Source organism: Etheostoma cragini, chromosome 18, assembly GCF_013103735.1.
Source record: "Etheostoma cragini isolate CJK2018 chromosome 18, CSU_Ecrag_1.0, whole genome shotgun sequence".
NCBI lineage: Eukaryota > Metazoa > Chordata > Actinopteri > Perciformes > Percidae > Etheostoma > Etheostoma cragini.
In genome coordinates, this window is record NC_048424.1 from 13,554,679 (window position 1) to 13,570,607 (window position 15,929).

General features: G+C 39.6%; 1 protein-coding gene across 1 annotated transcript; it reads left to right on the plus strand.

Moving 5' to 3' along the window:
* The first annotated feature begins 729 nt into the window (after positions 1-729).
* stum (stum, mechanosensory transduction mediator homolog) lies at positions 730-14,478 on the plus strand. The gene is made up of 5 exons (XM_034900535.1): positions 730-1,045; positions 1,404-1,647; positions 10,331-10,513; positions 12,131-12,139; positions 13,955-14,478. The coding sequence occupies exons 2-5, from the start codon at positions 1,449-1,451 to the stop codon at positions 13,987-13,989; spliced, it is 426 nt and encodes a 141-aa protein (XP_034756426.1). The 5' UTR covers positions 730-1,045; positions 1,404-1,448; the 3' UTR covers positions 13,990-14,478.
* The last annotated feature ends 1,451 nt before the right edge of the window (positions 14,479-15,929 follow it).

The window sequence follows — 15,929 nt, forward strand, 5'->3', positions numbered from 1 at the left end:
AATTTGAGGGTTGCACTGATTTTCTTTGTGTGTTTGCCAGTTGTGATGAAGTGGAGATCTTCCTGGGTGGAGAAGAGCTGAGGAAGAAAACGTCGGAGTTCCAGTTAGAGTCGAAGGAGAGGGGGATGAGGGGTTTGAAAAATGTGGTCTTCAGGGTATTTAGTTGCATGAATAATGCAACAAAATCTATCTGTCCATATTTGGGGTTACATATTCATGTAAAGCATGAATTTGAAAACATGCTGTATTGATAGATCGGGGACATTTGCTAATGCTTCTTTTATCTAGGCCATCATCCCTTTATGCTCACTTAAATTTCAGGTAAATGAATTAAATAGATGAAACAAACAGAACTATAATATCATAGCATTAAATTGACAACATTTGCATGTGTCCTCTTTGTGTCCATCTCATACGGGAAAAATTTGAATAACAGTTGAATGCATGTATTCCATTCATCTCTGATTCAATTCGGATGAACTCAGCGAGAGCTTATTGAATGTGATCTTAATGAGCGATAAAATTAGAGTGGTGCACTGTTCTTTTAAATAAAGGGAGGGGATGGGGAGCAGAGGGAGAGAGAGACAAGGAGCGAGCGAAGGAGAGAGAAGTAGTAGAAAAAGGGGGTTGTGTGTGCACTCTCTCTTTGTCTTTGAGAGGTGTGTGGGTTGAGCGGAATTAGACAGAAAGAAAGAAAGAAAGACAGAAAGAAAGAAAGAAAGAAAGAAAGAAAGAAAGAAAGAAAGAAAGAAAGAAAGAAAAAAAGAAAAAAGGAAGGAAGGGAAATTACTGAGAAGAGCTACACATCTTTCGAGGATTTCCTTTCAACATTTTTAAAGAGGAATTGTCATTTATTCAACATCTGTTGGACATGGAAACACATGTCAGATATCCCTGACCTCTGATGAGACACTGTGCTCACATTTAAGGACTTAAAGGGGCTTAATTTAGGCGAAGTAAAGACTTTCTAAGAGATTTTTCACCAAGAAAAAGTCTTGCTTTACTTATGACTTCTTAAGACTTCAGCAACTTGATCAGTCTAAACGTTTTTAAAGTTCACGTCGGGAAAATATTTCAGGATATTTCATTGAGGGATTTAAAAATTCTGGTTATTCTATGGACATAAGATGATTTTCTTCAACCAATTTACCATAGAATCCCTATCCTTTTAGTAGTTTCTTATTTGCTAGTGAATGTTACATAGTCGGTGACTTGCGAGCCAACTGTTGATATGTACTATGGAATATTGTATCCAATTCTCAAAGGATACACTGAATCAACACTGATTATTTTCAGCTTCAACTTCTTAGTCTACAGGGAGAGTAACTGAGAGGAAAACACATTCAAATCCTTTTGAAGAAACCTTCAAAATACTCTTAACTCGCTCACCTGCATATTACCAGCTATTTTCAGACCTAATAAAACAGAAAGAGGAAGAGAAAGGCGAGATGGCACAGAAAGAGCAGTTCCGTGTCATGACCGGGGACCATCTTGGGGCTAAAGTCATTGCTGGGGCCCCTGCAGCAGGTGGAGGAGTGGTGGTGGAGGTCAGGGAGAAGAAGGGTCCTCTGCGTGCTGCGATACCCACAATGCCATTCGCTTTGGCTGTCATCTGTCTTTTTCTGAACACCTTCATACCTGGACTCGGTAAGTTGGGAATCCCACTTCCCTCTTCTCCGTCTGTAAGTCATTGTGAATTCATTGCTTACATGCTTGTAAATGTCAGGCAAACTGAGAAAGGGACAGAAGAAAATAAAGTTAAGGAGAAAATAGAAAAAAAATAGGAAAACAAGAGACGGAGCGGTCGTGAAACTAGAAGACTCACACAGACATGCCGGCCAATAACAAGATAAGCAAACATGAAGGCAATCAGAGGGGAATGTAGAGTGACCGTAAAAGTAGCATGGAAAGTTTGTAGGCTGAGCCAAATAGAACTGCAGGCAAAAAAATCAAAAATTAACTGTTTCCAGGTTACCGGTAGAAAATGGTTCAGATAGGCAGCGAGAGACCCCATTCACACCTTGTGCTATAATAAGTTTGTCAGTGGGTGAATACAAACAGCCGTCGTCTGCAGGTGGGAATGCACACAGGGAATGTGAGGTGCTAAAATCGCTGACTCTAGGTATAAAAATCCATCACAGGTGTCATCACTATGGGCAACAACATCATCGCATTGAGCTGGTACATCATCACAGCAGGTAGAGACATCATCCCAAATCTTGACACTGTAGTTTTACCATGTTTTATGAGATGTTTACTGTAAACAGTGTCAGGGGGGAAAATATGCATATAATTACACACAATGTGAATTCTGGCATCAATTTCGAAGTGATACCCGAGATTCTACTTGTTCAAATTTGAAGAAAGAGAAATTAGCAAGACGGAGGTTTATTTGGGCAGGCGGCTCACCCAATTAATCACAACATTTGTTGTAGTTTTTGTGCTGAAAATCTAACTACAGACACCCACAAAATATATGATACACTACCTATACATGTAAATGCATTGTACTGCATACTCATTGTAAATAAGTTGTAAGAGTCACATGTTGAAATGGCAGACTCTGATTAATACTTCTATGAAGCGATAATCACTGAATTAGTGTACTGTATTAAAGTGATCACTAAGTGTATTTTGAAAAACATAAGTTATTCATTCGTTTTTTGGATATCCCATTATTTTTGTGTAACTCACCAAATTGTTGGAGTCCATTTTAAATATGTTGCTGTGACACCTGGAAACAGTGTGTAATTGCAAATTCTCATAACATACTGTGTGTGCAAGCAAAAAAATTAGAAGCCATTTTACCTATAGTGGCGCTCCAGCAAATGTTGAATTTAAATGGCTGTAATTCAGTGTTGCTGAATCTGACTCGCTTTAGACTTTGTGCAAGTCACCAGTTTTATTACATATTGTGTATTTTGATGCACATTCTGTCATTTTCTATTGTTAGGGTACCTCTTTTCCTTTAAATCCTCCACTTGGTTTACTGTCTGAGCGTGCACTTATGTGTATAGTAGGATAAGCTTTTTCTATTAGAACAGCTGGGGGCTAAATACACACATACACACACATACAGTCAGCTTCATCGATATATCAATCCTAACTTTGTACATGGCAAAGCCTGTGGAGCCAGACTGAGAGCAATGCATGCAAAGAAAGAAATTAACTGAGAGAGACACACAACATGATGTCTTTTTCTGAAAGATTTACAAGACGTCCGAGTCTATCACCAAATAACCTAAGTGTGTCCCCTCCGTACCTCGCCTCTGATCTATTGGCAAAACTCTCTGGAGATGTATTACATGTACGTGGGTGTGTGTGTGTGTGTGTGTGTGTTTGTCTATCTCGTCTATCTTCTCTCTTCCTGCTTTAGGGCTTTAGCTACTGATACTGAATCTTTTCTCTTATTCATGTAATCTTTTTCTCTCACTCTAACACACATTCAACAGTCTGGTTGCTGCAACCTTTCTACAGTAAATGTCAAATTGTGAGTGATTGAAAATGTCACAAAGGGACATGTATTAAAAAAACAAGGTCAGCAAACACTGTGACCAAAATGATTAGTTTGCCCACGTTTTAGCAGGCACGTTGCCCTGTCATGATCCCTTAAAAATTGTCCCCAACACATGTGAAAAGCATCAAGGCGACACCTCATGTAGGTGTGTGTGTGTGTGTGTGTGTGTGTTGCACAGTGTGAGTGTGTATGTAGGTTGGCTTGAATGCCTTGACATTTTATTAAATAGCTGTGACTAGTTGCCATGACAACGTTGACTGAAATAAACACATGCGTCTGTTTTTGAGTGTGTGGGTCAGGCCGTTTGGGTCTAATTGACTGAAAACTGCAGCTTCTTCTATTCAGGGCACTTTGTGGAACAGACAAACTACAATATCAAAATAGATAAACAGTTATTTGGCAAGTATTAGGTGAGCATATTGTTGAACTCCAGACAGAGCCAGGCCAGCTGTTTCCCCTGTTAGAGGTCTCAAGGCTAAGATGAATTGATTCCTAGCGCTTGCATCGTACTAACGCACAGACATGAGAGTGGTTTAGATCTTTTCCCAGAAAGAAAGCGATTACGAATATTTCTTAAAATGTAATGTAAAGAAATTCAACCTTTACTATTAAAGTACTAAAAGTACTTGATTGTGGTGAGGAACAAATCCTAGTTGAAGACTGTTGGTACTGTAGGAGACAGTGAGAATACAAACCACAATTTCTAGTGTCCACTTCAGACTGAGTAAAACACCATTTCACATGCAGTGTGATAAAGCCAGATGTGTTTTCTGATAGTTCAGATAACAAAAAAAAAGGAGCCATACGGTACACATAAAATAGAAAATCAACACGCAGGTTTAATTTCATGGGATTTTCTACACTGTAGACTGAATATAAAGAGCCTTTACTCTACATCCAGAGCTCTGCAACGAGTTGAAGGAATCAAGCTGACAACCTGCTTCTCCCAGGTCCACTTGCTTTAACTTTTTAACATTAATTGCGGCTGACATCATGTTGCCAGCACCTTAGATTGCCCCTGCAATGTGAAGAAGACTGAGTAAAAAATCGGTTGAGTACCAGAGAAGATGTTAGTTAGTGCAGTGTAATACTTAAAGAGCCTTTGGCTTGTAAATAATTACACATACTTGTGTGTGTGGGAGGGGCAACAGCTCACTGACTTCCATCTTTATGAGGACTGAATGGGCTCACCACAACAGTAAGATAGGTCATAATTCACAGTCATCTTGGAGTTTTAGCCAGTTTTAAAGACTGTGGAAAATGGCAATAGGGTTCCTTTTAGGGGTTATGGTTTGGGAAAAAGCATTTTTACTCTCATGGTACCCTGGAAATCAACACCCACATAGTAGAGTGTATTCTGACTCTGGTCAAAACTTAGAATCAGATGCACATATTGTGGATGGCTGTAAGGCTTATTAACGGCTCTGTCTAGCAGGGCACGACCGCACAGATGATTTCATTGCTGCTGCTGAGAAGTGAACAATGTGATGCCAGGAGGGTTTCATGTCACTCATCATGACATGACTGATGTTGCTTTTGCAGGTGAAGACCAAAGAGAAGTTTAGTCAAAGATCCTGTACATGGATGACGCTTTTTATGATAAACTTATCAAGTACCAGTCACCAGTCAGGTTGCAAATAGCACTGAGGTGAGATAGAAATGTAGATTAGTGATTCTGATATTGGACAAAAAAATTACAAAAAATAGTTAAACAAAATGTAGCAGAGAGCTGTTAATATCTGAGGCCTGTAGACGAATGCAATTGACAGATTCAAATTCAATATCTAAAATGTGTGTGCATTCTAAAAGGGTGTAAATATGACTTACAGTAAAGGACTTAAATAGTTCCCCTCCATCCCCGCTCTGTCTCTCTTTTATCTTGTTTACAGCAGTGTAGGGCAGTAAGATTTTACTTTTTTTCAGCAGCATGTTGTGTAATGGATCACAATTGGAAATGTTGTAATTGCCTTGGAGTGTTGAATCCCTGTAACACTTTTGCTCTGACATTTTAAAGGGATCAGCTTGTCGGCTGATTTACCGGGTCTGGAGGTGTTGGGAGGAGACTAGCTTTTGTAGAAAGTGGAGAATTGGCCTCCTAGTAACTCCTGTTAAATACAGACGATGCGTGGTTGTGGAGCAATCACCAGGAACAGTACTGGGCTGCGAGGCCACTTTGGCACATCAATCACAGTCATTGTTGAACGTGATGTACACTGGCCCAAAAGACTTTTTCCTGAATGTACAGTATCATCAGAACGTGATCCTTCTGGTCCAATGAAATTTGAAAGGTCTCATTTTTCAGCACTTCTTTGCAGTTCACCTGTCTTTCACATTCAATTTACTCCCTTTCTTTGCCTTCTCCCTCTTTTTTCTCTCCCTTTATGGCTCCTTCTCTTTCTATCTTTCTGTCCTTCACACACTCCATCATTAACCTCCCACTCTACCAGTGGGTGCTTTGTGGAGTTCTCTGTGTAATTATAGTCATTAGTCTGGGTAATTTCTAGGCACACACACACATCTCTCACATGCAACATCCAAGTCCGAGTAGCTTTCTTGAACCGAAACAGTTAAAGATTAAATGAACCTTTATTATTGCAGTGGAGGATTGCTGAGCACATATACAGGTTCAGTTGTTTTTATCCAAATACACTTTTATACACAGCAAGCTATTTCCTTGATGGTTTGCCTTGTTCAGATCCTCGTGATGCAATTTGAAAGGCGTTGTAGGAGGTCAGCAGCTGCAAAGTGTGGAACAGTACTAGTTTTTTTTGTTCTTTTTCTTACTGCTTTGATATTGCCTGTTGTGTAGATTGGAAACAGGGGATGTCACACCCAAATACAGGGGACGGGAGACACACAAGTAAGCTTGAGGATTTATTGTAATGAAGAAATCCCAACAAACAAAAGGAGTTGTGGATACAGCAGGCTAAAAGGTAGATAACTACCCGTGGGGAAAATCCCAAAACAGGAACAGGCTAATCTGCTGCTACTAGTTGTTCAGTATTGTTGTTGTTCACCATTACTCCGTTACTCTAATATTTATGTACTTTGTGCAACTGTAACACAGAATTTCCCTTCGGGGATCAATGAAGTATTTCTGATTCTGAAACACAGAAAGGGTGGCAAACAAAATCCACTAAACAGGACACAATGATCTGACACATGACAAGGACAACAAAGAGGCTAAATACACAGAATAACAAGGCAAAACAAGGAACAGGCTGGAAACAGATGAAAAACATCAGAAAATCCCAAAAGGTGGGAAAACCAAAAGACAGGAAATAAAACAAGATATGACAAGACACTACCAAAATAAAACTGTAACAGAAACACACACAACCGTAACATAGATTTAATCTTTCATTCACAGAACATTTTCCTTTCAGTGATTTAGGATATTTCCCTTAACATCCAACAGCTACCATGTTCACAGCCATGAATTTTGTTCCAATAATAACATCTGTTCAGGAAACAAAAATACATTGGTAGGACGAGAAAGCACAGTAATCGGATGCTGATCTCTTGGATGGATGTCGATAAATGGAACCACAGCAGATCAGCTCTGCTCTGTGAAAGCGTCATGGCGGATTACACATAACAGGTGATTTTATGGACAATAGAGCTGTCTAATTTGTAAGTGAATTAAAGCTGCGCTAATCACTACTGCATACTTTTTTATGGATTCAATTACTAAAACGTTTACTGGTTTCGATATCTCAGTTGTGTAGATATTTGCTAATTATCTTGAATACCTAAAAGGTTGGACTGGACTGTAAAACATAAGAAGAATTTTGAAAAGGCCATTTTTGCTTTTCACTATTGGCTGACATTTTACAAATTATTATTGAAAATTATATATATATATATTATAATGAAAATACTTGTTACTTTCAGCCCTAATTGACATACTGTACATGTTGATCATGTTATGTTGGCAGGTATAGCAACACACACATTTTTTTCAACACTGATGATTGATATCTGAAAAAAAACTTCCAGACTGTATAAATCCTGTTTTACATGCCAAAGATGGAAGTGATGTGTAGGCTAACCATTCGGCCACCAGCTTGCTGTCAATCATGGCTCATGTGTGGAGGTGGGCCGCTCCAGCAAGAGCCAGAGCATCTGCTGGTGGGCGCGACCTCTCGCAACCTAAAAATGTTTCTGTCTAATCAGACCAGATCGGCTCTGGGATGAAGCTCGTTTTAGCCCAGTGTTGCTCTTTCCGTGAGATGCTTTGAAAAGAGCATTGGTTAAAAGTTTGAAAGGTAAAGTAAATAACCCAAATATGAAATTGCCTTTTTTACTTTTGCAGGGCTGCTTTCTATTCTGGGATTGTAAATGTATGGACAATGGACTTTTTAGTCTTAAGTATTTAAAGTGCACAAGGACACTTCAACATGGGAAGGGGACTGCAACGATCAAACTATCAACCTTCCTTGTACCAGAGTTTTTGGAAACCCTTCCTAATAAGGCCAGTGCAGGGCATGTGCAAGTAAATATTATTGTGTGCATTCAGCCGCGTTAGAGATTATGGGACACATTGGTATGTCTGTGTTTCTGTAGAAAGAGTCATGACAGAGCTTTCAGGTTTTAGTTTGGCTGATAACTTCCAGTTAATCAGAAAGAAAGATACGATGTTGACATGTTTAGAGAAAAGTAGCAGATAGAAAGAGAATAAGTGACAAGAAACTTCAACATGAGTCGACTTTGACCTTTCCCTGTTCCCAAGAAGCGAGATGCAGCTGGCGGTCTGGCCGTTCTTCTTCCTCCCTCCCGCCACCTGCTCGCCGTTGCTCTGTTATTTGAATTCTTCCTATGTGACATGAAATGGAGCTCGGAGAAAGAGAAGGGCCAAGGCCATGGTGCATGCAATTCCCAGCAGGCATTTATTGTGTGGCATTCAGTATTCACAGTATTCAGTTCAGTATTTGCAAAAGAAAGCCCACAAAGAGAAGGTCTAAACATCAGCTGAATAATTTAGGATTTTGTATGAAATCAAAACATTTCAAAGACTTAATGAGTGAATAGTCAACAAAACACCTCACAGTCGGACAGTTTTACAGTTTTAAACTCAATGAGACTTAAATAAATTAAGTTGTTCTGAGTGGAACCAAAAGACTGATGACTTATTGCATTCAATTAATCTTAAACAGCCGGTTCAGTGACACTTTTATCAACATTAACTGCTGAAAAAAAACAACAACATCAAGGCTGTTTAACACAGTCTGAATGACATGAATGCAAACTAGCACGTCACACAAATTAAAGTAAGGAATTAAATAAACATTATTCAAGAATCCTGTTGGATTATGAGGGGAATAAAACTGTTGAACCCCTTAAATGTGTTTGGGAACAAGATTTGGGTGCATCATTAGAAGATGGGATGAAATGGACAATATTCTATAGAACACTGGAAGAGTAGGGGGGCAAGGGTAGGCATGCAACATGGACACACCCCAATATCCATCAATACTGTATGATGATTTGCTGTTATGTAGGCATGTCACAAGTGTGCAGTTTGTAATATGTTTAAAAATTGACATTTTAGAGGACTGGGCTCTAATGGCAAAAATGATCGAATGGAAAATTGTTCTCAGGAGCTTTCTTTAGGGCCAACTTCTGAAGATTAGATAATGGAGTAAGGAAAAGAGGCTGCCTTTGAAAGAATGCCATGCCCCATTCCCAAAAATGATCAGGTAAGATGAAAAAACACTGTTTGAATGTGAAAAACTGACCACGAAAACACTGCAGGCTGGTACAATCAAGTTGCCAAATCTGAATTTGTCATCGATAATAAGAGGTAGACCCATAGTAAAATTCATATTTTATACATCCTATTCCTTAGGGTATGTTGTCATGGAAATGTCCTGTAATGAATAATATGATTTTGAGACACAGAATTGCCTCTTTGTGTGTCACTCACAAATGCCCAGCGCGTGCACACACGCATACACACACACACACACGCACACACACACAAACACACACACAAACACACACACAGAGACACACACACACAGACACACACACACACACACACACACTACTGTACAGTGAGTGGGGCCTGGGAAGGTCCGGTCTTCAGATAACAAGATAAGGATATTGGACTCCATTCGGGCAGATAAGGATTGTCCACAGAGATTATCTTTTTTTTAGCCTGGTACATGTGAGCATCGATGTGTCCTTGTCTTTTTAGGCTCTCTTTTCCAAGACATAGATTCAAGGATCCCGTAGGAAATACTGACACATGACGGTGTAAGATACGGCTGTGTCAACCAGCTTCACTCCTCAACCTAACCTGTTATTTCTTCTGGACAGAGGGGCATTATATTGTCTTTACCATGTTTTTACACAGTGATAAACCTTTGGTCACCCAATACTTTGGTTTATGACCAATCTATGACAAGACTAATGACATTTCCATCAGTCATTGTGTTTAGTGCTTAATAGCAAATGCTACCACACCAAACTAAGATGGTCACCGGTAAAAGTAACCTGCTAAACATTAGCATGTTAGCTGTCATTGTGAGCATTTTAGCATGCCGACATTACATTAGCATTAGCTCAAATTAAATATAAGTGTATCGTGTTGTCAGTTGAGGCAAGTATGTGTCTCTTTGTTATTTCATTTGAACATTAGCTGTCTAGTATACTTCAGTGGGAAATAAACCAAAGACGATAACTACTTTCAAGTTTTTTGGGATATGCTGGGTTGAACACATCATGGAGCCAAATGAACAAATCTTTTTTAACGAACAGTGTAATTTAATTGTTTGGTAACAGGATGTCTTTGCTGTTTTCGTCCCGCAGGTACTTTTATCTCAGCGTTCACAGTGCTGTGCGGCGCTCGCAGCGAGCTGATCTCAGAGCGAGGTGTTTGTTGTGTGTTCTGGCTCAACGTGGCAGCGGCCATCATCCAGATACTGACAGCTGTCATCATGGTCGGATGGATCATGAGCATCTTCTGGGGAATGGACATGGTCATCCTGGCAAGTCAGTTCTTATCCAGCTGTGTTTATCTTTTTTCTCTGACAGTCTTCTTTCCACCATTCTTTCTGCTTGTCTGTCTCACACGTGACACGCAGTAGTTGGAGTTCATCTAAACAACAACAAAAAAATTAACATTCACAGCATTCCACGGCATGTAGAAATGTGGGAAATCGGCCAATGAAACTGAGAACCAACTTTATATGACCTCTCGGCCATTTTTCTCACATGAAATTTCACTATTAGGTTATTTTTAATAAGACAATTAAAGCGTAATATTAAATGCTTTTCTAGTTTTTAACAAATCCCATAGAAACCAGCAATGAACTGATCCTTCTAGCAAGTGTTGTTGCATGCTTCTTAACTACAGTCATTTATTTTGACATACACCGTCCAGAGGCTGTAAATACTCGCCATGCACCAAATGTGTGTTAATCCGCAACTGAAAATAGTCCCCAATGAATGCACTATTTACTGCTGTTTGAGTAACATTTGATGGAAACTACAGTGTCCAGCTGTTAAAGAAAGAAAGAAAGAAAGAAAGAAAATTATGAGAGCGGTAAGGTAATGTTACTGCCTTCTCTGTCAGAAAGTAGTGTTCTCCTCAGGCACTGATGCACGTGCAAGAACGTACCAAGTCACTATTCTTTCATTGCACAAAGGCAGCCTTTGAATTACCACAGTGCTCTTTCCTTTGTGTGTACCAGTGTGTTTGTGTGTGTGTGTGTGTGTGTGAGCCGCGAGTGAGTGGCCCCCCTGGTGTGTTTTTGTTGACTGCTCCCCACTGTGGCCTCTGTGCACACGTCTTATTTAATTGTTGCTGGTAAAAATCTATACTCCTGTCTGCACTCACAAATTGGATTGAATATCCAGATCATTACCCTGTTAGCCTTGAAGGTCAGGCTGAAATCATGTATGCCTTCTGCTTCTAAAATTAATTATTATTCAACTATTCAACACCATAATACGTGTCTTTGTAGTTCGGAATGCTCTCATTCAGCTATTCCCTCGTTCTTCCTGCATGCAGTGAATCCCTATGATAACGTGGCATATTTATTTATCTCTCCTTGTCTCTCTGATGAGCCTCTGTTTCACATGATCATTGTCCTCTTTCTTTCCATACCTCTCCACAAACACCCCTCCTTTTCTTTCTTGTGCCCCGTCCCTCTCTTCTCTTCCTCCTATCTATCTCATGATCATGGTGTCATCTTCCTCCTACTGACCGCCTTCCTTCTGCCTCTTTCTCTGTGTAAGGATTGTTTCTATTTCATCTTGCTCCTTCTTTTTCTCTCTCACACAGTATTCCTCCCACTCTCTGCCCCCACTACATTTTTTTTCCATCCCTAGCTCTATATTTCTGACCATCTATCCCGCAAACCAGGCTTATGTTACCGTATGTGTGTTCATTTCATCATGTAATGTATCTGAGTTAAAGCGACGTTAGATCTTGTTGAAAGGTTTTTCTTTTTCCTTGAAAAATAACTAGAATTTCTCTTTTTGTCCCTTCACTGTCGGCTTCTGTGTGATAATACCTAGAAAGTGTTCAACAACGAAGATCATGGTTTTCATCACTAACTGTCTCTCTTGTCTCCTCCCTCTGTTCTCTCTCTCCATGAACTGAAGTTTCTGATGGTAGGTGTTTCTCTTTACTTCTCCCTCACTAACACTCCCACAGCCAGTGTATTAGAAGCACGTCACAGAAATAATGAACAGTCAGCAGTGCTAATTTTAACATAGATCCTGAAAAAACCCAAAACAAATAACCCCATTTCCCAGGCTTGAAAAAAAAACGTTCTCATGATCGTTTATCTGGGTGAACGGTACTCATATATTATGTTTGTTATCTTGACAAACATCTCATAAGCCTAGGCATTCAAGTTCATTCTTGAACTAAGAGCTTATAAAGCCCCCCCCCCCCCCCCCCCCCCCCCCCCCCCTAATTTCCACATTTAGTCCCCAGCCAACTGACAATAGGCATCCTAAAATACAACAGTATAATGGTTAACCAATAAAAAAAAAAAACATGATATTACTTCTATGGTGACCAAGGCCAAAGCAATAAATGATTAAAGTATACTTTACAAACAAGTTGCACACAAACAAGCAAGCACAGATGATGGTAAGTGCATAAAAGCAAACTTTGGAAATAGTTGTCCACGTACTAGCTTATAAGCGTTGAACTTGAAAGTCAGTGGAAGGAGTTTGTTGAATCATCACAGAGGTGGCACTTTAGACACACTTTAAGGACTTCGCATCTGTGTTGTGTGTCAAGTTGTGTGTCAAAGGTCCATTTACTAGCCTTTCCAGAGCTTTAATTACACCGACTTGATCAGCAGATGAAGAGCATGTACTATTGTCAAAAGCTCCAGGATAATTTACCAAATTCCATCTGTGGATGAAGGTGTATGTGTGGCCTAAAAGCTCCAGAAAAAGCAAATGATGTGGACTTTGAGTGGTCATTGCAAGTCATAAGCTTAGATTTTAATTTATTTGGTGTACATGATGATCTAACTCACTACACATGTTAAACAAGAATTTACATTAAGTGGAATTGACTGAAAAAGAAATTTAAAAATTGACAAAGAAAGTTGATGTTTCCTGAACCAATATTCATTTAAAGGTGCCCTGTGGAGTTTTGTTGGTTAAAACAAATTTCCTCCCAACATTTTGAAACTAACTGTTTACATGTTACATGTTTGCTCGGTAACAGTATTCTTCTTCCCTGCCTTGCTGGCGCATTGCTCAGTTTTTCTTGACGTGTAACACCCCCCCCCCCCCCCCCCCCCCCCCCCCCCCCCCCCCCCCCCCCCCCCCCCCCCCCCCCCTCCCCCCCCCACCTGATGATCAGTGGAAGCCTTGCTCCATAGTGCTGCTAGTAGTCAACAAATTTACAGAGTACCTTTAAACACACATTGTGAAGATTAATAGGAGGGATTCCTCTCCATGTTGCAGTTACAGGAGGACTTGTCCAACTACACCTGTCCGAGCCTGTTGATGCTTAGCAGAACACGATGACTGAGCCTACAACTGTGTGTTTTGTGAAGCTATTACACTTCTGTGTTTAGAAATGTTGGCTCATTAATAACAAGAGAAGTGTCTCATTTATCACTGATGGAGTTAGTTAATGGAGTTTCAAATCTATTTAAAACCATAATCCAAACCAGACTGGTGTTGTTTGACATTTGGGGGAAGCTGGGGGTGATGGCTTGCCAGCCAATGATTGAGAATTAGCTCTTAATGCTCCAGCCAAGCTCCTGTTAGCTTGTTGGCAACCTCTATGCTTTCATTTCTCTCAATTAAATGAAATGGAGAAAGGCAATTTCTTTCAAAAGTTCAAAAATGTTTAGTAAATGCATGTAGCGCCTTAAAACCCTCTTAACTGGGTCCAAAAAAGATTGTACAATCATGTCTACAAGCATCCAAAAGTCTGTCTCCTTTCTTCCTCAGGCTATAGAGACCAGGGTCTTCCTCAGGATGTCTGAGAGAAGTTGCCTATGTGTTTGCTGATGGATCACATGGACACTGGCTGCCAGTGGCATTTGTCTCTGTGATGACCTGTGGCTGTGTGTCTTTCAAATGCCGGACCAAAGAGAAGAGCAGAGACGTTCACATAAATCAGCCACACAGGGAAATAAAGAAGGAAAGAATCAGCTGACTGCTTCTGGTTGCACGCTGCTGATTGGTTGAGACCACATTTACATTTAAGTTTAAGGACAAGGAAAAAGAGACTAAATCTGTACAGTCACAAGAAAAACTGTGTTGTTGAGTAATTATAAGAGTGATCTTTTTTTATTTGATCTTTTTGATAAACACCATGACTCTGTTCAAAACCAGACTAAATGTTTCTTACATGCCAGGGTGGAGAAAAGGGAAAAGAAAGGAAGATATGTTGGCATGACTGTGTTAGAAAAATGAAGATATTTACTTATGAACTTTACTTCTGTATTTTTGCATACATAACAGGTTTTTCCTGCAGTTTTCACTGCCCCTGAATTGGCTGCAGGGGCACTTAAGGGTGGAGTTCTTCGCTAAGATAGGAATTTGTTTCACTTTAATCAACTTTCACAATGAAACATGTTCCATCTTCTCTGATGTGTTTCTGTTTACACACTATATCTGACAATTACTGAGCAATTACCTTTTTTTATCATTCAAGCCATGAATGTGGAGAAAAAACACTTTCACATGTGATCAAACTGTAAATGGATCTGACACTCAGTAGGTTTGAACTTAATTGTGGTGATAGATCAGCCTATAGTTATTGTAGCTACAATATTTTCCTTTCAGGTGATGTTTTTCTGTGATAGCAAACACAATCAGCGTCAGAGGGACATTACACATTATTAGAACATGCTTATCTAATCACCTTTCTGCCACCCTGTCTGCTCCTTATGGCCAAGATACAGTTGCTGTGATCGTATTTCACTTTGTGTCTGAGGCCCAATTGGTTGATAAGGATCATACATCCATGTAAAGTCAAAACTACACAAAGCAGATTAGATTGATATTAAAATCAGAAATATGTAGGTGTGTACAATGTGTACATATTAATGTGTACGTGAGATATTGGAAATGGAGGTTGGAGAATATATGATATGGCCTCAGTGTAACTGTGTATAACTGTGTGTAGTGTGGGAAGGTGTGTAGGTCGTAAGTAAAGATTGATTATTCTATTATGTACATGACTCTTATAAATATAAATATTTAACACAACTTGCCTTGGAACTGTCGATCCAAACAAAGCCGCTGCCATGATGCCACGTCAGCTTTCTTGTGGCTCACTTCACTGCAAAATATCAAGTCAAATATAGTAATGTATCAAGTTACAGAGCCTTTTAAAAAATAATAAAAGCTCAGCTTCAGACTCAACAGTAAAGGAAAGTGGGGCACTAATCAAAAATCCCCGTTTGTAGGACGCTCAGTTATTGATGAACAAACTGAACAAACTCTAACTCAGGCTATCTGACAATATGCTACTTAAAGTACAACTCTTCTAATATGGGACGGATTCAGCATATGATGAGTTTATGACACATTTATTATTCTGAAATCAAACATCATATTCACTGATTGTTTGGGATCCCTGTAGGTTTTAAATATCTTCATTATCTTATCCAAACGCCTTTATTTTAGTACTGTTGTATTTGGGATGACAACACCAATGTTTTTCTGTGTTTGTGTTGTACAGTGTCTGTGTGTGAGACAGATTCGGATGATGTCAGTAGTGGTGATGGTGTTGTTTGGGAATTTACAAATCTGAATCGTTGTTATTGGGACACTTTATTATTATGATGGTGTTGTGCTAGATATATTGTAGAACAAACATACTGCCATGTACAGTTTTTTTTATGCATGCATGCTTTGGTGTCAAGTCACTGTAACACACACACACACACACACACACACACAATTATAGCTTTAT